The following is a 24,392-nucleotide window of genomic DNA, read 5'->3' as shown; positions in this document are numbered from 1 at the left end:
TGTCATATTTTAAAATTCATTAACCACTAGAATGTACCAGATTGTACTGAGTGTTTTGTCTTATTATGTACATGAATGCAACAAGTAATCCAACTAGCCCCTCAAGTTATGGCTTGATCGTTTAAGGTTATAACCAGAAATTAACATCCAAAAAGGTGCTAATCCTGTGTTTTCAGCAGCTACCACCGATCTGATCCCTAATTTCTAAGCAAATATAAATGACTTCCATGTAGAGGCATTGAATCACTGTTTATACCTTAAAGCCTACACCGCTTTACGGAAGAATAAAACCAAGCTTTTGCCATTAAGAGTGCAACACAAATTGCTTACCATGAGCAGCATTCTGTTTCAAAATTCTGCTCCAAGTCATAAGTAAATTTCTTCTTAACTGGTGACTTCTAGCGAGGATGCTTTTGCAGTGGTGTTTTCAGGGGATGTGCTCTCGAACTGACATGTAAGCTTGCAATCTTGTGATTACCGATCAGGTTGTAGTAAAGCTTTGTGACCATCCGTTCCTTCCTCACTTTTTCCCCACTTCTGACTACAGTAACAAAATGGAAGTGTTTTTCACTTACACCTGGCGCTTGAAGCCATCCTTGTGTAGGACTGAAGTAACTGCGCCATGTGTGTTGATGGAGCCCTCTGTCCAGGGATTGCAGCTTGAGGGAAACCAGTCCTCGGCTCCCTGAGAATCTGTCAGATGGTGATTTGGCTGTTGGGTGCAGTGAAAAGGTCAGTCCGCAGTGATGCGAAGCCCAGATGGCTGCATTTCAGGCCTTAGCACAGATTTGTTCCACCTGTTCAAAAATACCCTGGGTGCAAGTGCAGACCTGCTGCACAGAAACCCCATCTGCAGCATTTTGCAACTATTTCTTCCTGTGATAAAAATGTAAATGTGTTACACTGAGCATTGAACCTTGTTTCGATATTATTTTCACTTACAAAGAACCTCACAACTGGTATTTCTTTATTTTGTTGTTCTTGTTGCCAGCAGTAAAGGACAGGAATTCCAGCTAACCTTCTTAAGGATGTATTTTCACAGATGTTTGCTATAAATGTTTGTTTAGTATGTAGCATGGTGAAGAAGCTCACTTTCACTACTGAATTAACTCTTCTCCAGTTACTGCTATGCTCTATCACTAATTGGGTAAGTAGTCTCAAGATGAGAGGTGAGGCTTGCAGGAATCCCCCAGGCGCTGTCACTGCCCCAGCCCCAGGCAGGGAAGGTCGCTCCTCACCTCCCAGTGGCAGCATTCCTGGTTTTAAAGCAGAAAGTTGAGAACTCCTGCGTGGGAGAAGGCAGCGCTTTGGCTCGCAGCGTGCAGCAAACAGGGTGGGTGTTCACTGCAGGACGACGTCGATAGGAAGAATAGCAGAGAACTTAATGCCTTACAATTCACGTAGTAGAAAGCATCGCAGAAGAGATGGGTTCAGCAGCTGGGGGTTAGAAAGGCCTACATTAGGCCTGGGGCGTTGGTACCTTGGGTTGGCTTCAGGCAGTGAAGGGAAAACGGCAGAAATGGCAATCAGAGCTGTAAGGCTTCAGGTGAGCAAAGAGCTTTCCAAGTAGTATTGAATGCTGTGAGGAATGGAGCTTTGCCTGTTTGGGGTATGGTGGGAACTGAAGCAGCAGTAACTCACTGTGCAGAGAGACCCCTAAACAGCAATGTTTAGTCAGGGCTGCATGGCACTAATGGCTTTCAGCTTGTACTTTAACCTTGTATGTCCTCTGTACACTAGGAAGCATACAATACTTATTTTGCTAAATTGTGTTTTATTGCAGGGTCGTAATTAAATTACTAATTGCTCAATGTTTCAGTTCAGTAATGGAGTCCCTCCATTTATCTTTGACCACATATGCAATGACTTTTAATTTCAAATTTTGTAGTTTGTTCTTTTAATTCTTTGTATTACAAATGAAATGTAGTCATGTATGGTATGGTTACACACTCTGGGGCAAATTAAAGTCCTGTATTTTTCTTTTTCTTGTATCAATTAAGTTCTACTCACAAATAAAACTCTTTAAAAAAAGCACATTCCTATTTGCTTTCAAAACTACTGTTCTACAGCTGTAAACCTGAACATTTCATTAATTAGCTCCATTTTCTGTTAGTCATTTATCATTGATTTAATGTATTCTTGGAAACAATACTTAAACTGGCTCCTGCAGGGCTTCCTTCCCAGGCATTCTACCTGAGCAGTTGGCAGGAACTGGTCCCTAAAAAGCCGAACCAGCTGAGCTCAAATAGAAGGTGGGTGTGGTGAGAAGGTGGAGGGGTCCTTCGCCTTCCCCTAAACCCCTTCCCTCCCCTGGCCTTCCAGCACAACCTCTGCTGAACCTGCCCCAGCCCTGCTGGAAGCACTGTTGGCTGCTGGAGGGTTCTGGTCCCTGCTGTGGGCTCCTGGACTCCAGTTTTGCTGTGCCAAATCATAGTAGCAGTGTTGGGTTCGCACTGATTACTGACTGGATGAGTGCACAATGTAACAGTTTATTTGTAATGCAAACGAACAGGGGTTGGTCATCAAAAAACATGCAGTACCAGAAATATAAAACAGCTCAATTTAATTTTAAGTGTAGTAAAAACAATCCATTGAAGACCAAAGTACCAGTCAGGCTTAGGAAGCCTGGAGCGTGCTGCTTGCTCTTCTTTTTGGTTGTCAGGTTTTAAGGCAGTTGATACGGCTCTTACCAGCTCCACTCACAGATAACTTGTGCGGCTCTCATCACTGGCAGTGCAGCGTCCTGTGTCTGTCAGACAGCTCCTGTACATTTGTTCTCTGCTAGCTGGAGGCAGAAGAATCCTCTCTGTGGAGGCTTTGGGCAGTGGGGTTCACCAGGCTTGTGCTGATGGCAAAGGAGATGTGCAGAGAGCAGCTCCTTATGGGCTGCAGTGTGGTGGCAGCAGCACTTGATGTCCAGCTGTCGTTTTGGGGCATGGTGTGCAGCAGCGCTGCCGTAAGGCCGGTCTCAGCTTGCCAAGCCTCATCTGATGGTCTTCATATTTTACTAAACTGCAGCATGTTTTGTTTTCTTTTTTTTGGTTTCATTTTCAAAACTGGTCAAGGCAGTTGTGAGGCTGTCAGCTGAAGTGTTTGTGGAGGTCATAAGAGATCTGCAGCCCGCTGTTACTGCATGTGGTCGTTGCACCTTGCTTTCCACAACATCCTCTTCTCCCAGTTTGGTCAGTGGACTCAGGTGGTGAGAATCGGGTGGTGGGGAGGTCCTTGGAAACTGGTGATAGCTCTGGTTTCTTCTTGCCTTTGCCTACTCCTCCTTTGTCTGCTGTTTGATAGAACCGAGTAAAATGAAGGGGATGAGGAAAAAAGCTCCACAGATGGTGAAGCAACTCTCTGCCCCTGCCAGCCAGTAAACTGAAAAGGAAACAGATTTTGTTATATTTAGCATAACTGTCCATGCACATATGTGAACAGCACTCAGAGCTGCTGATAAAATGGAGAACACAGGTGCCAGTACAGCCATGACCACTCAATCCTTAATGCATGCTCTTGCTTGCACGTTATAAACAGGAGGTGGCTAATAGTATTGCTGGCAATAGTTCTCTTCCAATACAAAACAACACGATAAAAAACACCTATTTTAAATAGGGTGTTTTCATTTGGTATAGAAATAGGGGAAGTTCCTGTTCACTTACCCGCTTCAGTCACTGGGCAGCTCTAACTGTCCCTAGCACATGCTCCTCAGCTGCTCCTGGTCAGAGCTGTCTGCTGCTCCTGAGTGTCTCATGCTGTTGCTACTGATCTGCTCCAATGAGATGTGCATAGATCTAATGCTTGGGGTTGGAGGAAAGGGCACTACACGTGCTGTGCCCTGCAGTTGTTCTGCCATCTTGGCTTTGCTGTAGTCTGAAGTTTGTCCCTTCCCTTCCAGAAGTTCACTGCCTGCACCGCAGGGCGGCTGTTTGTCCCCATGGTCAGGAAAGTGGCTCCAACCTCTCTCACGTTTAACTGAGCTCAGAGTTGAGGCTGGGACACGCTGCATGGAACAGGGGTTGTGGTTCCCCATTTCCTTCTTCCCCAGCCGGGCTGCTGGCACCTACAGTGCCATTGTGTGTTGGCTGGAGCACACAGCCCCACTCACCCGTGGCTGACAGGACAGGTCCCAGCGCCCTCGCAAGGGCCCCCAGGCTCCTCAGGATCCCCATGACTCTTCCTTTTTGGCTGGCAGAACCTGGACAAGCAGAGAGCCATCAGTCAGCCTGGAGCTTTGATTTGCTTGGGGCAAGGACAGCGTGAAGGGCAGGGTACTGCTCTAGCTCTTGGGGCCTGCTTCTTTTGGACTTATTTCCCACATGCCGTTGTTCTTCCTTTCATTTCACACTTACTGCCTGAGCCGTGCTTTTCATTCTCACCTAAGGTAAACATTCATTAAAACAAAACACCAGGACTTGTCAAGCGTGCTTGTCCACGGCCACCTTGTGACTCCCTGCTCACAGAAAATACCCCAGAAACCGAACAGACCAAAAAAACCAAGCCCACACTCCAAAACCAACAAAAAGCTTTACTCTATCTAGAAAAGCTACATTTGCTTCTCTAGATTTCAAAGCAGTTCTGGAATTGCTGAGGCAGTGCAGGTATAGGAAATCCCATCACCTTACTTTTCCCCTCAGCCAGCACTGCAGTGTGGCAACCTTGCTTATGAACCAAAGCTAAAGAGCTGTCTTCTACAGCTGCCAACACAGCTACGTCTGCTTTGTGAGGTAACGAAGCAACCACTACCACACATCCCCATCTTCTCTGAGGAATGAAGAAGGAATGAAGGAGGAATGATTTCCCTCTTCATAACTGCAGCTGGGAGGAGGGGGACACTTCAGCCAAGCTGCCTGAGTCACTCGGCCAGCGTTTTTGTACCAGAGGTGTAACAGGGACCTGAGTTCCTGCTGCTGCGTCTCAAAACTTGAGGTCAGTTCCTCATTTGAGCCCATTGTGCAGAAAGTTGAATTAAGTGACTGAGGGCTGCCCCCCAGAACGAGCACTCACCGTAGCCTGAAACCACTGCAGACAAACACGGGATAACAATGGCAGCAGCTGGAAAAATCCACAAAACAGACTGTCAGTGAACAGCAGAGTTCAGTTACCAGCAGCAGTGACAAACATGTGGTGCAAACTCGTTACTACTGCAGAGAAAAATGCTGAGCTCTGAGGCATTGTACCAACAATGAATCATAAGGTTTAATCCCGTTCAGTAATGAAAACACCCCCTCAAAGCCAACCTGCAGGAAGAGCCCAGAGCCAGGAACGCACTGCGCAGGTGTTTCCCATTAGTGCTCCATTCCAGCAGCCCCTGGGAAAGGGGCGGCCAGGTCAGAGCAGCTAACTGGGACGATTCCAAATCGCTGCAGACCTTTCGGGGCAGCGGGGAGAAGGAATCGCTCACGTTTCCAACAGACTGTGAGGTGCCTGTAAGCAGAACGGCCCTGCGCCGTGCTTAAGGCTTCAGTCATGGATGAGAGCCGCAGCCACCTGCTGCCTTGGGAAATAAGAGTTAAGTCCAACTAGAAGAGGTTACAACATTTTAACAAAAGCCAAGAGCTGTGCGGCCAGCACTGCCCTCTTACTGAAACAGGGACCTTCTCTGCCAAGAGGGAAATGCTTTCAGCATACAAAGCTGAATCGTTTCTGGGAAGGAAAGGACAACTGGAGAGCAGAAGGATAAACGTGTTGCTGTAACTCCTGGGGCAGGGGAGGGAGAGAGGGGAAGAAGAGGCTCTTTCTGGATGGCTGAGCTGGTATGTTGCACCCAGGCGTATAGCTTGGAGGACCAGGCTTTTAACATAGAAGCACAGTCACACAGAATGAATACCAGCTCTCACTGAGGCTGTCAAAATCAAGGTGAACTGTAGAAAAGATCTAGATCTTGAAGCCTGTCCAACACACAGCTGCTCCTACACAAGTAAGGCACTAAGGAGATGCATTTTGTGATTGTTTACTCTTAAATCAAGCTGTATTGTGCAGAAGATGAGTCTGTCCTCCTCTTTCATAATTAGTCTTATTTGAAGCTGCTTAGCAATAGTTGCCAGTACTGGGAATATCTCATGTCTCTCTTTTTTATTCTTTTTTTTCCCAGATACGCACTTCAGCAATGCTCCATCACAGATAAACCCAAATGATTTGTAGCTGTTTCCCTGAATAATGGAAAACATAAAGAAATGCTCTCTCGATGCTTTTCCTGAGATGAGCATTCAGTGAATATTTTTCTTCTAAGATCTGCTGAAAGAGAAGGAAAAAAAACCTCAAGAGCCCCACAGTGAGATGGGACAGCAGGAGCACTGGGGATGCGTTCAGCCGTCACCATGGCAACTTCCTTGGATACAAACAGCGTCAGAAAACAACAGACACTATTCCTTCTAGATTTAATAAACAGGAACATCAGCTTCTGTTACATAGGTTGAAATAAGACATGCAGCTTTTTTTTTTTTTAATGTGCAGAAAAAATTCCTTGTGCTTTTGAATAGCTCACCAAACGAGTACAGCAACAGTCCAGCGCTCAGCAGGGTCACATTTGCAGCCCATCCAATTAACAGGAATGCTGGAATCAACAACAAAATGGCCTGCAGAATGGAGGAGTCACAGCGTTACATGTAAGCCATCCTTATCACAGCCTAACCCCAGCTGTGCTGCCACGTCTCTTCTGCTGATGCCTTACACTTCGACCAGAAGCAGAAAGCCCTTTCTTCCTGAATGGACATTTTAAATTTAGCTGGATGGCCACACAGTTCACCTCTCAGTTATCTCCCTATCACACTGCAGACAATCCATGTGCTGAAGTCACCCCTTCAGGCAGGCTGTAGTTACAGCCCATGACTGATTTTCTGCAATTGAAAAAAATCGGATCGGGCACTTCTTTCGCATGATTTACTTTTTTCCCCCTCCTCATGCTGAGTCGAACAGTCCAGAAATCTCACTTCAACTCTTTACCTCCTGAGCTAAACCAAGACATGAAGAAGCTTGCAAGCAATAGGACTACAGCTCCTCAGTTTTTTCTCAGCAGAGCTGGCTGGCTCGAAGGACCACATCCTGCCCTTGAGCTTTTGGAGTCCGTACTTATGGAGCCAAGAAGAAAAAATGAGGGGAATGGCATTTGAAATGGATTCGCTACAGGAGAAACCAACATCATTTCTCTCTTCCAAGAAACAACTCCAGCTCCCCTGCCTCATATACGTAACTGATCTGTTTTTTTTCCTATGAGAGCTAAAGGCTGCTGCACGTGTCACAACTGAATGTTGTAATTCCACTCTGGCTGAATGTCTCGTTTTGATAACTCAGTTTTAAAGCCTCTTGTAACTGCTGTGCCAAGAGAAGACGCATAAGCCATACAGTACAGGCTCGTAAAGGAATCACCAGAATTACTACAGCAAAAGGAGGAGCTCCCATACGAGCTGCTCAAGCCACATGCACCTGCAGGATGAGCATCCAGGGGCCAGCAGGTCCTGCACAGTGCACGTGTGTTTACAAACAGCCATTGGCCAGCTGAGCTAACTGATCTCAGCAAGGTACCCACACCCCTCTGTGCAGGGAAGAGGAAGGAAGGAGTACTGAAATGAGCAGGGTGAGCCTCGGCTTGCATAAACTGCAGTACAGTGGCAGCAAACACAGCGGGGTGACAGAGAGCGTAGAGGAAGCGGATGCAGAGGAGAAAGTGGTGCTAGCAGGGCTGTGCCAGCTTTCTTTCACAGGGAAATGTTTCCTCTACGACACAACGGGCATATCCTATGTTTTGCCCGCCAGGGAGCAGGATGAGGGTGGTTTCATAAGCTGAAAGAGCTTTCAAGAAAAACCAGAAAGGCATGACAGATCAGCCATGAAGCTGCTTTAGTAGTTTCAGTGTCTACAATGTAAGAGAAAACTTTGAAACAAAGCATAACCTTCGCAGCATTTTACTCAACTTGCACAGACACTGTTCACATTTCCTACTGCAGCTATCCACGAAGTTTCAGTCATAGCATAGCTGATATGCTAAGAAACACCTCTGAGATTCCCAAGTTCAGTTAGAGCAATAGCTGCTTATCATTCACATCTAGAAGTCATTTCAATGAAAACAGATAGATTTCTTTTGATCAGACGAGCACAGCTATAGCCTCCAACCATCTCTCGTTGCTCTTTAGACTGAAAATGGATGCATCAGATTTGTGAGTGAAAAGAAAGAAAATATTGACATATATATTTACCCTTTTTACGGCTCTGATTTCATTTCCTGGCTTTATTCGGCGAGCATAGCCTCCCTGGATCACAGCCATTGTTATTCCAATAAAGAAAAACATCTTGCCCTGCTGCATACTGGAAGGGAGGCAAAAACAGTTGACACAGTCATGCATACAGAATTCCACCCTGGGATTGGCAGGTGCAGTGCTGACCCTCTCCTGAAGGTGAGAGAGAAAATGCTTTTAGGTGTTCACACGGGCAGTGCACAGCTTCTTACTACAGCTGATGTTAATTTCCATGGCTGGAAAACAGAAAGAAGGTAACAGCTGAGATCTTATGTGGAGATGGGATGGCTGCCAGCAAGTACTGCAGTGCTCTCTTGGAGTACAACGATGGAGCTGATCTGTTACTAGGGTGGCACACAAAGAGCCAACCCTCACCCTGTGCCATGGCAGCCCCTGCTGTACGCACTGAGCTGTTGGCTTCTGAGCAGTGAGCACTTTGCTTTCTCACAACTGCTGTCACTGCTCATGTAGAGATCGACTGAGGATCAAGGCACAGGATGGGCACTGGCACAGTGCTGATCGTGGATCACTCTGGGAGGTGTGCATTAGCACTCCCTCCACCCTCAGGTCATTCTTCCAGTTTCACCTCTCTTAGCTACCTGACCACGTGGATATTCACAGCTGGAAGTTCTCGCCTCTATAACAAGCTTGTCTGTCACACAGCCTGTACAGTCAGCATTAAGCTCTGTATCACACTGTGTGTCTATGCTGAAAGAACTGTGCAGATGCAGGCTTAGCACACTAGAAGACCTTTCCCTGCTGCACACACATTCGTTAAGCCACAAACTGTAATGAAAGACAGACGTGGAGAGATGAAACAAAATCCTGAGAATTACTCAAACATGAGGACAAACATGAGGAATCAAGCTGTAAGATCAGGTTCCTGGCTGGAAATCGTCCTATGAGCTGGCAGGAAAAGTATTTCAAGCTGAGCTTCTTTTAGTGGATTCTGTTCTCTTTCTTCTCTAGTGTCTGACTAAAGGCAATCAAACGCCATATGCAACACAGGACTCAGATGAGCAGCATAGGTCAATAGTTATCCCTTCATCCTTGGCCTTCTTGTGCTCTGATACTGAAGAACTCTTCTGGGGAGGAAGAGAAAAGCTTCTATGCAAATCAATTAGTACATTCCCCCAGCTGTAGCTAATTCAGGAGCTTTAATTTAATCTTGTGTATTGACTTTCTTTTTAGGTCCTAGAAGTTATGAATTCAAAGAGTATTTCCTGTTGTGATAAATAGCATACCTATTTTTTCTTAAATTCTTCCTGCAGAGCCCAAGTGGAACTGAACGCAGTGAGTGCTTTTTGCCTATTACTAACCTCAGTGTCTCACTTGAAAATAAAAGACTTTAAATTAAGATCTTGGAAAATATCTTAAATAAAATAAACAACATTTATCTCTTATGCATACTATACCTGCTGAACTGGAATCGCTGGTGAGTAAGAAAACTCAGTGTATACTCCAATCCAGAAAACAGGAAGAGGTACAGGAAGTAAGCCAGGCCCAAGATTTTGAGGTTCTGAAGATCTAAATAAAGAAAACACCCCCCAGAAAAAGTTATGGTGGTATTGTTCAGGCACTGCTTGGAAATATAACAGCAATAGTGGAGTAACGTTTAATAACTGTACAAGGAAAAGGATCTTCACTTTAAACATCCATTCAAGATATGCCACAAAATGGTTTCTGCACATTTCCTCCCCTCTTGTGAGGGCCAAAAAACCTGATCTCTCCCTGTGTCACAGTGCTCTCACTCACCCAGTCCGGTTCCTCTGCCTCACATTTGTGCTGCTATACATCCCCTGATGTATTTCTTCTTAACCAATATCTGCGAGCAGTCTAACACCTGAATGCTGCTTTCAAGACAAGATTGGCTAAAGCAGAGCCAATGTGCCAGGTGTACCTAACAAATGCTGATTTATTTTTTATGGTTTAAATAATTCAATGAACGGAAATGTCCAGCTTAAACCCACATCTCCATACTCTGAAATAAGAAAAATCTGGCTGAAGTTTCCCGCTTTGCAGCTCAGACCAGTGTACTCAAATGCCCATTACTCATACCTCTGTCTTTTTAAAGCCCTTCACTTACTGCAGCCTACCCCAGCTAGCCCCTGCCTGAAGGACAAGGGAGCAGCAAGTCAGATGCCCTCAAAACACTGATCTCTAAAACCAGGCTGAGCACATAAATCAAGAGAGCGAGTTGTAGAACAGTTAACGAAGTGCTGCTTCCAAAACGGCATGACTAAAGTCTCTGAACAGAAACCATCTCCACATACAAAAAGTCATCCAATCCAACACAAACAGCCAGCTAATGCTTACTCTGATCTGAAGGGGCCTCCTTTCCTTGGGTGACTGCAGAGAACCGAAATAAAGCCAAAGGACTGAGCAGGTCAGCTGCTGCCTGAAACCCAGTTGTCACAGAGGAGACCTGGTCAAAGAAAGAAGTTTATTTCAAAAACTGATGCACTTACTGCCGCAAGGAATTGACAGGAACATTCAAAAGTGCTTTGATATATAAATAAACTACCTGAAATGAAACAATGCAACTGCTATTGAAATCTGAGTGACACGCAGTAACATCCCAGACTTTCTGAACACAGAATGGTCTCCAGCACTATAACCAGAAGGCAAAGCACTGCTAGCAGCTTTCTCTGGAAAAAGAAAATAGATTTTTCCCTGAGTTCCCTAAAAAGCAGTGTGTGGGAACTGTTGATCACGGCCCAAACCTCTGATTGACCACCTGAGGCGAGCAGTGAGTCAGCCATGGGAGCACAGGTGAAGGCAATTCACCTGGGCTACCAGGAAGGGAGCCTGGCTGCACCTCTCCAAGACTCCATTTAAGGGCTGACTGCCAGTGAGGAAGGATCTCTTTCTGCAGATTGCTCCTTGGGGAGTTTACTGTGAGCCTGCAACACTGGTGAGCATTTTCCATTTGTCTTTGATTATCCTTACAGTGTGATAATCTTACTAAGCCTAACTTTTCTGTATACTTAGTGACCATCTACTGCTTTATAACATTTGTGTGCTTATTGATCTTAAAGCAGAAACAGCTCATTCTCCACAGCCCAAAGGTGGCTTGATTTGGTGGCTTTTCTCAACATCCTTCCTGTCCAGTGAATGCATGTTGGGTAAATACTGGCACACCTGCCTGCACGCTCATGGGAAGGTGAGGATTTGCAGCGTGCTACAGCTGTGAGAACAGCAGGTAGCAGTGCATCAAGTGACAGCCTGTGTGGGCACTGGTGGTTCTTTTAGCCAGCCAGTGACACCTCCTGGGGAAGCAACAGAAAATACCACTTTTAGAGAGTCATTCTTCAGAGATATTTCTAGTGAGATTCTGAACAGCAGTGCTGTGTGGCTTCTTACAGGACAAAACTTATTTTGTAGTACTGCTCAGCTCAACCTCATTTTGTACCCAGCAATGCCATTCCTGTGCCTCATCAACAATTTTGGAGATGCTTATTCTTTCATCTGTTGAGAATTTAATTTTTTGTTTATTTTTATTGTTAAATATGAAATACACATACATAGAAAAAATACTCTGCAAATTCTTAAGGAAATATCTCCCTTTGAAATAGGAGAATTTAGGCTGTCACTTTGCATGACAGTCACAGGAAGAGAGACTCAAGAATCCCTAGTTGTCACAGCTGGCATTGAACACCCCCAAAGCACTGCACTGGCTTTATGTGATGAGCTTCCTTCTCAGCCCAGCTGGGCAAGGCAGAAAACACTGCCCTTCAAAGGCTGAGACTAAAGGTCGCATTATCAGGGGGACTTCACCTCAGTGCACAGCCTGAGGGCTTGCTCTGTAAGAAGGCTGTAAACAAATCAATCTTCAAAATGCTCTTAACTCTACCTCTGTCTTGTTTTGATGGACAGAGCTTGTGAGCATCCAGCAGCATAGCTCTGGAGCACAGCAGTCAGTTCAATACAGCAGGCTGGTATTATGTAAAGCCATAAAGCTGCTGATCCACATAAGGCAAACTGGGCTATTTATTTCCCCTCCACTGTGCGTACTGCAGAGGGTAGACACTCCCAAGAAGAAGTTTCCTCATGCTTTTATGAGGTCTGTAAGAGGATTTCCTGAAGCTGGCTTGTCACAATCCTCAGTTCCTGCATTTGTTGGCACCACAGAGTTTGTAGTGTTGCATACAGAACCCAGTAGCAAGTAAGTCTCCTCAGGAATGTCTGCCAGAATTAAAAAACATCTGCACTTTGTATGTCTTTTAATGATTGGTCATGTCAGATACAAATACGGCTACTACAAAGTTGATTTTATCTCTGTAGAAATACACTTCTTCTGTAATTCTCCTACCTTTGCCCTAAAGCAGTAAGTTAGAAATGACTTCATCCACTGATAAATGAAAACTTTCTTACAACTGATGAAAGCGTTCTGCTCCCCCAAGCAACAAAGCACACACTGCCCATTGCTGTGACTGTTATGTGCTGTACAGTTTAGATTCTTTGCAGGTTCAAAATCTGCAGTGTCTTACCTTGTGATTAACCTCTATGCTCATAACTTCTTCATAACTTCTGAGCAATTCCAGAATTGCTCAGTTTTATTTCATGATCACCCAAAGCACCTCGAACAGCAAGCATTTCTCACAGTGTCTGTTTGCTGCTTTCTTCCATTGCAGAGGTATTAAGGACTGTGTCCTAAAGTAACAGTGGGTCCAGATGAGGAATGCAGCCAGGGCCTTGCAGCCTTAACCTTTGACTCAGACACTGATTATCATGCATAGAAAAGAACCCTTATTTTATCTTGAATTTGCTAGTGATTCTGCATGGCCCTACATGTGGCTCTTACATGAGTAGCTGAACACCAGAGAAAAAAGTAAGACTTTCCCTTTAGCAAGTCAGCAATGCTTGCAGCCCGCTTAGCTAAAATGACACAAAAGCTCTGAAAGGGTCCAGGTTCTACTTGGCACATTTCCATTCAACCCTTCTATCAAGCAAGTCACGGCACCATCTCTTCTGGCCACCTCATGTAAGTCTCTGGTCCCTTTTCACCTGAAAAACTCGAGGAATAGTGGGAAAAAGAGTAAGAAGGATAGCAAAAACTCTTTGGAGGATGTTTCATGCTTTCTCACCCTGACCCCTGTCACCTTCCTGGTTTTACAAGTTAACTCCAACATGAATGAAAGGAAGATTTGCTCTTTTCTGGAGCCTCTTGGACTCAAAGGTCCTTGTGGGTTCCTTCCAGCTTGGGGTGTTCTATTATTCTTCTATAAAGAGAGGACTGAGAAGAACACAAATATCATGAGAACACAGAATAAGTCAAGGAAACAGATGTGTGATCCCAGTGATGCAACTTCCTACCGGTTGTCATTACCACTTCCCCCTTTTTAGAGCCATGTCATTCCAGTGCGCTCCATTCTGACACTCTAGTAACACCTGCCCCACCACTGTCCAGCCAAGTGCCAGAAGGCAGACAACATGCCTGCCTTGTCCTTGCCATGCAGAGTGTAAGAAAACTGCTCCTCTTGCACTCCAGGTGGGAGGACAAATCATGGTCAGCTTAGCAATTAAACACCTTGTATTTAGCATGACTGGGATTTGGCCACCTGATCCCAGAGGGAACTGTTAATCCTCCTCTTTTAATACTTGCTGCTGCATGAAGTGCAGGAAGAGAGTATTCATTTTCTTATCATGGCTCAGTCATGTTGACTAACACAGATGGTTTACCAGTAGAACTCTCAAGAGGATAATGAAATGGGAAGAGAAGTGGTCAACAACCACGCGGTGAGGCCCCGTGGCTATTTCTCTCTTCAGCTAAGATGGAATTGTTACAGAACGTGACTCCACAGCACTTCCTTACAGTAAATATGTTGCCATCAGCTCAGAATGTACAGCTCAAACCAACAGCAGGATTTTATTTGGAATGCTTAGAAACAGCCAAATAGGAAAGGGGAACAGATGACACATGGAAGAGCTCTAAAAACATTAATTAATTAATGAATTTCAGAAGTTGCAGTGCTTTGGAAGGTACACAAGCAAACAACTTCACATCAGACACACCCTGCTGGCAAACAATCAGGGAAGGTCTGAAGTTTTGCCTGGGCAGGAGCATTGCAGACAAGGTTTGTGAACAGCACTTAGTAACAACAAATTCCTTTGGCCATTGAGAGACCACGCATGATTCAGCGGGTGAGTGCTGCTTAGAAACAAGGCATGACAGGAAAGAATCGATCCAGCTGAAGACCTCAAATCAAGTGTTTCACTCAGATACCAAGGGCTGAATTCAGTCTCTCCCACACCAAAGGAGAATGTTCCAAGAGACTTTGTATCAGAGACAGAGCTTGGACAGCACCCAGTCACACGATATGAAACCATAATGCTAACAAGTGTTCAGCTCCACAAATGCAAAAAGTCACTGCATGTTAGCATACGCAGATATTTTATCTGTGGAAGACAGAACAGCTCAGAAATAAGAGTCACTGCTACTTCAGAGCTCAAAATTACCAAGCACAGACAAGACAACAGTTTTAAAAAATTCTAATATATACTGGGTAACTGGAAGAAGATCCACAGACTCTGATGTGTGCACTGTTATGATTGCCTGAAATTCTTCTCCAGGGAACCATTCCAATCATAGTTTAAAAATTATTCTCTCCCTCCCAGGTTCCCATTAGCTTTTGACCACAGCAATACCAGCAATTAATCATTCATGCTAATTACAAACATTTCTCATATTGCCCTGGGCTGGGAGGAGAGACCATCTTACAACCACTTTGATAATACTAAATGCTAGTCCCAGGAATGAGCTAAATTCCTGAGATGTTGGCTTAGCCCCTTCTTCACTACATCCAGTATCTCAGCAGTTCTCAAATCCTGCTTACCCGTTTTTCTTTGGGAAGTGTCTCTGGAAGCAGGAAGAAGATGAAAACCAAGTCAGCTGCAGCAAACGTGAGTGCTAATAGTGCTGAACGGAGATAGAAGACTTCTCCTTTTTCTGTCTCCATGGCTAGATAAGCTCCAATCATGGGACCCAGGGTAAAACCAAGGGAGAAAGCAACACCAATCATTGCCTGCAAAGATACAAACAGACACTGACACAGTTATAGACCCAGTTTGTTAAGTTAGCTCAGTTCTAAAACTAGACCCTTATTTGCCTTAAAGAAGTGTAAACATCAAATGTAACCACCTTGAGGATGTAAGGAATGCACAGCACTGAATGTGAAAAAGCTGTTATTTCCAAATATCCCGTTTTATTTTCACCTTAGCAGCAAAGTGGCAGTGAGAAGCTGCAGTTTGATGAAAGGATATCTAGGGATACCATTCCTTATATGATTATGAGTTAAAGAAAGTTGAGAAAGGCAAGAATGACTCTCACCTCAGGAACTGCTCAGCCAGCAGATCCTTCAGCCACAGCATAAACTTTAGTAGTGTAAAACTGTTTGGACAAGGAAGGATAGCACCGTGGTAGGAAAACACAGTGATCACAGAATCATAGAAAGGCCTGGGTTGAAAAGGACCACAATGCTCATCCAGTTTCAACCCCCCCGCTATGTGCAGGGTCACCAACCAGCAGACCAGGCTGCCCAGAGCCACATCCAGCCTGGCCTTCAGTGCCTCCAGGGATGGGGCATCCACAGCCTCCTTGGGCAACCTGTTACAGTGCATCACCAGCCTTTGTGTAAAAAAATTCCTCCTAATATCTAAACTAAACCTGCCCTGTCTCAGTTTAAAACCATTCCCCCTTATCCCATCACTATCCACCCTCGTAAACAGCCGTTCCCCCTCCAGTACTGGAAGGCCACAATGAGGTCTCCCCAGAGACTTCACTTCCCCATGCTAAACAATCCCAGTTCCCTCAACCTTTTTTCATAGGAAAGGTGCTCCAGCCTTCTGATCATCTTAGTGGCCCTCCTCTGGACCTGCTCCAAGAGCTCCACAATGTCTATCACTTGTAAACTGATTTGGTAATTTTTGTATTTAGGAACATAGCAAACAATGAGAGGCTTCTCAGAACTACCTGGGTGTAATACAACAGTGCAGAATGTGCCTCACTTTTTTTAAGAGATATGCTGAGACATATGCATTCACACATGCAGGACCTAAACTTGTGCCACCCCACGAGAGCATTTTCTTGCTTTTTTTAGTCTATTTGACTTTACTTGTAGTACTAAACTAAAAGAGGTGAGATCATGCTCATGTGTCCTGTTCTGTTTCAGCCTCCTCAAGCAGCATCCTCTCAGGCAATGCTACAGCACAGTTTGGGAATAGCATCAGTCAGGACTCTTTCCAAAAAGCAGAATGAACATGCCTACTCTGCTTTGAAAAAGAAGAGAAGAAATAGTTTAGCCATATGGATGTCAGCCATGCTGTACTAAACTACTTGCTCTCGAGCCCTAAAAATAAGATGTGACCCATTTTATTTACTGGTGCTGTATGGCTGTCCTTCCCCATAAATGTATTTTTGTTCACCAGGATTATAATAAATAGTTTGGAAAATTCATTAGCTATCACTGTGAAATCCCCTCCCAAGAAGCAGCTGTGCCACACAGTGATTTATAGAGCTGTTAATAGAGGTTTGGGGCCCTGAGGCTTTTATAAAATAAAAGATCTAACTAGCAATCCACAGCCAAAGTTCAGCCTGTAGGGTGTTTCCATCTGGTCTGCTGCTGTTTAGAAGAGGAAAGGGCAGATGTTCGTAACACTTGCTGCTCAGTCAGCCAAACACCACATCCACCACCCGCTGAGCCCAGATCCTAAAATCAGTGCATCATCCAGTGAAGAAAGGAGGCATACTGGGCAGCTCTGCTGCACTTCCACAGATTAGAAAGCTTAGAAAAATGGGTTGTCCTGTAACTGGGCTCCTGTTACCAAAATTGGGCCATTCTGAGATGAAGGATCTTTTATTTTCTCAGCTGTTACAATCGGGATTAAAGTTATCAACAGGAGTAATAGATTTAACACTTAGGCCTGTAGTTGTTTCCACGTCTAGGACACCTGCATTTCACTTGTAGGTAAAAGTCATAGACACGTAAAGGCTGAGAGCTCACCAGCAAAGTGACCTGGCATGTTTTCAAAAGCAACATAATATTAAAGTCATGTTTTCACTTGATCAATGAACACACATCTGAGGAAGACATCCTGAGCACCTGAAATCAATTAAAAGTGAACCAATAAAGCCAAGTATATATTTCACATGTGTTACTCACCATGCCCTTGCTCCGTGCTTTTGGAGAGCCCAAGTCAGCAATTATAGCTGTGCAGAGGCTGACATTCCCTTTGCTTATTCCACCTATCATTCTGGACAGAAGAAAAACGCCGAAAGACCGAGATGCAGCCCATAGTGCATAAGATGCTATCAAACCCATCTGCAAGTAAGAAAGGGTTTCTTACAAAGGGCAGGAAAATGTATCTTGTTTCTGCACATTTTGCTGCTCAACATTTGTTTTGTTTTGTTTTCCTGACTTTCAACAGCTGATCCAAAAACTATACAACAGACACACATGAATATACTGATACAGGGCAATGTCCTGGAGAGCAATACAAAAGAGTAGAAACAAAGCCACAAAATCTCCATATAATTGTAAGACTACCAATAGAATAAAAAGATCAAGGAAAACTAAATGGAGCTAAATCGGTCCAGGCATAAGACCACTTTAGTACATGCTGTTCCATTTGTTCCCAAGAGAATTTTGAGTTCAAAATAAGAGTTCTAGCCACTAAATTTCATAATCAATCATAAACACATATACTTCTTTAGTTCAGTCTCCACAGCCCTACAGGACAGCTGGCTTTGGATATCACTCGTTGCCAAGTTCCACCATATATGTATGTACATGCTTCTGTAACTAGAGCGCTGTACTTTGACTAGCAAGAGAGAAAACTTCTTGAAGAATGATCATTTCCATAAGAAAAGTAATATAGGACTGCCTAACCAACAAACCCCAGGCTCTCTGAAACAGGTCATGAAGTGATCAGCCCTCAGGCACTTGGGGAATTCAATATACAGGGATTACGTCTCACATTTGCAAACTGTACACCTGAATTCAGATTCTCACACACAAAGGTAAGGAATTTTGGAAAATCCCAGAAACTGGTATTTTGGTGCCTTTTATGTACAATTATGGATCTGGGAACTTCAGTTTAAGCAATCTGTTTTGGAAGTGTAACCAAGTGACTTGGCAGGTAGTCAACAACCACCAGATCTAGAAGACTGAAGCTCCCATCTTCTGTGCTAGCCACAGGATCATAGTGCCTTCAACTGCACAGTGAAAGAACATGACTAAAACCAGTGTGAGACACATACCGCTGTCATCAAGATGACCGGCCTTCTGCCCAAGCAGTCTGATACAGCTCCAGTGAGGGGAGAGGAGAAAAACTGGAGGATGGAAAACATTGAGCCAATCAGACCTACAAAAATAAATAAAAGATAAAAATGCATATCTTCAGATGTGCTGCCTTCATCTTCAGATACCAAGTCCAACTGTCCCAGACCTATGACTCCATTATGTCCATTAAAAGCACACAATTAAATGTAGAACAGCATCTACAAAGAATAGCATACTCTCTGAAACCAAGTCACCCTCAGAACATTGATCTTCCATCGTTATTTCACTGAGGAGGCAAATCCACAGACAGACCAGAGTAACAAGGATAAGCTGGATGAGTCATTGGTTACTTCATGGGGGAGGAGTGGTTTGAAACTCAGTGGTTATAATGGTACACAGATTTTCCAATGTTTTCCGAACTGACTTCATATATTTTCTGTTCCTAATGCAGAGATAATGCAGCCTTTAATAGTCATAATTCTTTTAAGAATTTTTTGATTGTTTGAACCTGATTCTGCCACTTATAATTAGCTTTCCTTCTTATCATGGAAAGAAAGACATAAGCACTGCTGTTAGAGAGACACACTAAGAGGTAGGAGTGATTCCAACAGACTCCAAGGGTCTTTTGAAATCTGCCTCCAGCTTCTGTGATCTTTAATTCCTCTTTTCTCTTGCCATCTCAAGCTTCACATAACATTAATTTGCACCACGCTCTCAACAAGCAGGCAAATAAATGCCTTGCTGTCACAATTTTTCCTCTGAAGAAAAAACTGGGTTACGCATCTCAGATCATCCTGTTATCAAAGCTAGAAAAGACTGAGGAGAGAGAGATGAGCAGTACTGTTCCCACAGAGCTTAAAGGAGGCAGAATATTGATACTGAATACCTCAGGGGGAGCAGTTCCTAACAGCTCAAAAGTCTAAAAGATTCTTATAGTTCCACACACTGGCAGTTTAAGTTAAGGAGAGAAGTTTCCTTAACTTAAGTTTAAGTTAAGGAGAGAAGCACCACAAATGCCCAGCTATGTCAAAGGAACAAGCTGGGAGCTGGGGGTGACAACACTGGCAGTACCCTCGCTAGCCACACAGTGTGGACTGGGCAGAGCAGGGTTCCACAAGCAGAGTCTGTCAGGTGACATTCTGAGGCAAAACAAGTGGAAATGAGGCTGTACCTATGATACAGCTTAAGTGTGGGCCCAAGCCTGAGCTGAAATAAAGCTCCTGAGTCACTGGGCAGAAGGTGTAGGCGGCGGCTGGTCAAGGCAGTTAGAGTTTGGCAGTCAAGGCAAGAGTCCTGACATCAGCAAGGAAGGTTTCTGCCTTGAAGAGGTTGCAGTCTAAGCAATGCTGAAAGACAACATAATATACCCTGCACTGGGAGAAACAAGATAACCTTGCAAGTATCTTTCCAATTCTATGCTCTGTGCTGCACCAGGCAACAGGAAGATCGTGGTTGCCTCTGCTTAACATCAAAGCGTGATGAATCTTTCCACTATAACCATTTAAGGTGCAGTCAGAAAAGATGGGCTGAAAGAGCAGCTGACTACAACTTAGAAAGCCTATCCATCTTTCCCTGCTCCTGCAGCCTTGGTCAGCTCTCCAGTGAGCTAATTCAACTCAATCTGGCAGAGAGCTGATCTAGGATAAAGAAAAGGCTTCTGTTGGTTTAGAAAATCAGATGGCTAAGAGGGGCTGTCAGCAGAGCCAGCAGAAGAGATGGAATCAAAAGTGGCACCCACTCTCACTGCCCGCAGCTGTCAGGTAATTAGTGGACATTCCCATCATGGCCCATTACAGCTCCTGAACGCTTTTCTCCTAAACAGATACTATCAAGAGGTAAAAACTTCCTTTCCGAGACATTTTATCTGTATGTTCCCAGTTACACGTTATATTTTCTTCAGTGAACAAAAAGGTCAGGTCAGGTGGACATCTCTGGAAAGAGAAGAGAGATTTCTCCTGCCCTGTGAAAGTCACTGAGCCAAACCCAGGGATACAGCACTCCCAGGAGTGCAGGACACAGCAAGGAAAATGAAAGGCAGCAAGTTGGACATGACTGTGAGCTCCAGCCCCTTGTTTGAACACAGCCTGAGATTGTGAAGAGGAGTGAGGAGGAGAAGGCCTGGAGCCAGGCCTCAGAGGAGACAGAAAACAGTTTCTGAGGGATTAAACTGTTTCCTACCATTCAAAGCCAGTAACTGGAATGAATGTAAGCACTGGGTTTCCTGTACTACCTCTGTAGGAGCTCACCCACCTTGGAGTGTTTTAGTGACAGCAAAGGATTTTGGACCATGCAAGTCAGCAGCCCTGCTGCATTTAACAGGACTAATAAGACCTAGAAGCAGTGCTGCACTGTAGCTGCCTAGGGGAGGTGGGACTTGAACTCACAGGCTTCCAGTTCCGGTGTTTCCTACTGACTGATTTCCAATCAGTTGAGAAAGGAGAGTAATTTCTGTGACCGTGCAGGGTCTAGCACAGCATGCTCCTAACTCTCAGCTAGCAGTCCAACAGTAAGGCCTGTATTTCTGAAGCAATCTGAAGAACAAATTAGGATAATTCAGGTTAAAAGGGACCTGAAAAAAAGTCAGCTCCAGTGGCTTATAGGATCAACTCTGAGGTCAGACTGAGTCATTCACGGGTTCATCCCGTCAGAGTTTGAAAACCTCTGAGGATGGAGACCACAACACCTTTCTGGGCAGTTCATTCCACTGACCATCATCGCTGTGAAAAAGTTTCTCCTTATTTCCAGCCCGAACATCTCTTCCTTCAGACCTATGCCTTGCTGCCTCTCCAGCTACCATGCATTTCAGTAAAGAGCCTCACAGCCTTCACATCAACCCTTCCATTATTACTGTAAGGCTGCCAATAGTTCTAGGCTGCCTCAGCCTCTCCATCTTCACAGTCCTCTGCTGAACTCACTGCAGTTTATGGATGTCATCTTTGTACTGAGGAGTAAGAACTGTACACAGTGCACATCATGCGTACTAACAAGTGCTGAGTGGAGGGAGATGAGCATTTCTCTCCCTCTGCTGGCTCTGCTCCTGCTCACACTGCCCCACTGCTGTTGGTGCCCTTGCTGCTGGGCACACTGCAGGCTCAGCTTGCTGCTCACCTGGACCCTGAGGACCCTTCAGCAAGGCTGCTCCCTGCCAGTCAGTGCCCAGCCCATATCAACAACAGGGACTAGCCCTTCCCGAGGGCAGGACCTCATTTTGTCTTCACTGGATTTCATAAAGTTCTTGTTGGACCATTCCTCCTGCCTGTCTAGATGCCTCCAAATGACAGAGAAGTGCTGTCCAAATAATTCTTTGTTAGTTTTACAAAAACAAAATCATTTTTAGTCTACTGCAAGAGATGCAAGTATGCTACTTGTGGTGACTTTTTTGTGCGTTTTTGTTTGTTTGTTTTTGGTCAATTTTTCATCATTCCTCACAACAACATTGAGGTAACTTGAAAGTACTGCAATTTTTTTTAACTTTTATTTTTATTTTTTAATTCCATACCTCCAAACAAGACACTGTTGTATTTCCTCTCTGGAGGCATTCCAACCATTGCTGCAAACCAGTCCACACCACGTTGCAATGACAAATAGAATCCATCCTGCAAAACAGATAGCTGGGAAATAGAAGCAGGAAGACTGTTTCTCTGCTTTATTTCCAAAGACAGCATCAGAGCTTAGTGAACTAGTCATGATGTTAAATGATTCCTCCTCTCCTTCTCCTCCCAGGGAAAATTTCCTGTTGTCACAGGCTAAAAATAGCTTAAACTGTGAATGCTAACATGGAACAGGTGACTGAGGATATGTCTTTGGGTGGGCAGATGTCTGGATTAGAATTTTTTAAAATATCGGTCCCACTGGTTCTAAAATCTAGACTAAAAATGGCATGTTCCACATCCTTCAATTAATAAAGCAGCCCGAGAGACACTCTATCCCTCTACAGATAGAGTACAGATGATCTAGACTAGGAGAGCCAGGGGTGTTAGCTCCACAGAAAAGAAGAGATGGAGTGAAAAAGAATGGTTGCTGATATGAGGAGGAGGGCTTGAAAAGAGGGTCCTGGAAAAAAAGGTGAAAATCCTGGCTAGAAGAAATACTTTGGAAGCAGAGAAAGATCCCAGTGGTTACAGTTAGGGTTAGAGACAGAATAGGAGGAAAGACAAAGCCTACAGCTGCAGCTGGAGTGCGGCTGGAAAGGGACTGTGAGATAGAGGTGTGGGCTGCAAAAATAATTTTCCCCTGACAACTTCATCTTATCTGCTAACAAACACCTGACAGTGGAAGCCATGAGCAGCTGCACAGCATGAAACAATATGACTTTTTGCCCTTCATTCCTAGATAGTAGTCATCTCTCCTCTAAGAACAGATGTTGAAAATAGTGTATGTGATGCTGGGGGTGGGAGAAAGTACAGTCTCCTAAGAGGTGACCCAGCAACTTCTCTGGGCAGCCTGTACCAGCACTCCACCACCCACGAAGCACAGAAGTACTTTCTGATGTATAGATAAAACCTCCTGTGTTCCTGTTTGTGCCCACTGCCTCTTGTCCTGGCACTGGGAACCACTGAATAAAGCTTACTCTATCCTCTTTGCACTCTCCCTTCACGTACAGGTCTTTATAGACATTGATGAAATCCCCCGAGCTTCTTTTTCTCCAGGCTGAGCAACCCCAGCTCTCAGCATTTCCTCATAGCAGAGGTGTGCCAGTTCCTCCCGTGGTCATCTTGGAGGCTTCTGCTGGACTTTTTCTGCAAGTCCATGGCTCTTTTGTATTGGGGGAGTGCAGGGCTGGACACAGTACTCAGGTGCAGCCTCAGCAACACTGAGCTGAGCAGAAGGATCATCTTTCTTCATCAGCAGTGCTTTGCCTAGAGCAGCTAAGAATACCATTAGCCTTCTTGGCAGCCAGGGCAAGGCGCTGTTCCATGCTCAACTCGGTGTCCACCAGAACTGCTTTCCAGATGGATGTCCCCTGCATGTCCTGGTGCCTGGGGCTGTTCCCCCCAGCTGCAGGCTTGGCACCGCTTGCTGAACTTCAGGAAGTTCTCGTCAGCCCAGCTCTCAGCCCATCCACTCCACCCAATCCAGTCCTCAGCTACTGCTGGTGAATGAATTACGAAAACCTCTCAGGGACTTCTTGCTGATACCACTGCTCTCAGCAGCCAGATGATAAGGGATGGATTTTGCATACAATAATGTATGATTCGATTACAGAGCACATCATGCATTTAGGCATTAGTGTCTGGCTCTTTGTTTTGATAAACAAGCCTGGGGCAAACGAATTTATCAGCTAGATACAAGTGCATCTTATACTGCAGCCAGATCTTCTATATCCGTTTTCAGAACTAAACAGCACTCAAAAGCAACACACATTATGATACATGAAAGCATTCATCTTTTAGATGAGACAAAGATCACTGCAACAATCAAACGAATAGGAAGAGCCAGGACCAGTATAAAGTAATTACAAAGGACAGCCCCCAGGAAATAACTGAATTTTCCCTCAGAACAAATCTCTAATTTCAGTGAAATAGCAAGAAAGAGCAACCTTACCTCAGTTCACAAAAAAATAAAAAATCATCACTCCACAAACAGTTTAAATGTGCTGGATGTTGTTCTGCCTACAGCTATTTGGGTTGCCCTGAAACAAAGGAATTTTATTCTATCCTTCCCTAAATGTCTCATGCCTAACATTTTGAGCAGGCTGCCTTCCTCTATTGCTTACCTCAGTCTGGCTGTAATAATCAAGGATGGAAGGAAACAACGGCAAGATGAGAGCAAATCCCAACAAGTCGATGAGGAGTGCCAGGAAGACGATCGTAATAACACGACTGCAGTTCTGCTCTTGCTTGTCATCAGCAGAGCTGCTGCTGGCTTCTCTCTCTCTCAGAGCCAT

General features: G+C 44.7%; 1 protein-coding gene across 1 annotated transcript; it reads right to left on the bottom strand.

The window, feature by feature from the left end:
- Positions 1–3,265: 3,265 nt before the first annotated feature.
- Positions 3,266–24,392, bottom strand: MFSD10 (major facilitator superfamily domain containing 10; the record flags this gene model as incomplete). Its single annotated transcript, XM_079534735.1, has 12 exons — positions 3,266–3,372; positions 4,100–4,189; positions 4,999–5,046; positions 6,479–6,569; positions 8,187–8,295; positions 9,641–9,752; positions 10,542–10,650; positions 15,062–15,250; positions 17,387–17,545; positions 18,484–18,587; positions 22,005–22,101; positions 24,222–24,392. The coding sequence occupies 12 exons, from the start codon at positions 24,390–24,392 to the stop codon at positions 3,266–3,268; spliced, it is 1,386 nt and encodes a 461-aa protein (XP_079390861.1).

The sequence above is a fragment of the Tetrao urogallus genome (assembly GCF_951394365.1).
Source record: "Tetrao urogallus genome assembly, chromosome: 4".
NCBI classification, from domain to species: domain Eukaryota; kingdom Metazoa; phylum Chordata; class Aves; order Galliformes; family Phasianidae; genus Tetrao; species Tetrao urogallus.
Note: the sequence above shows the minus strand (reverse complement) of the source record. Positions and strands in the feature narration are given on the sequence as shown.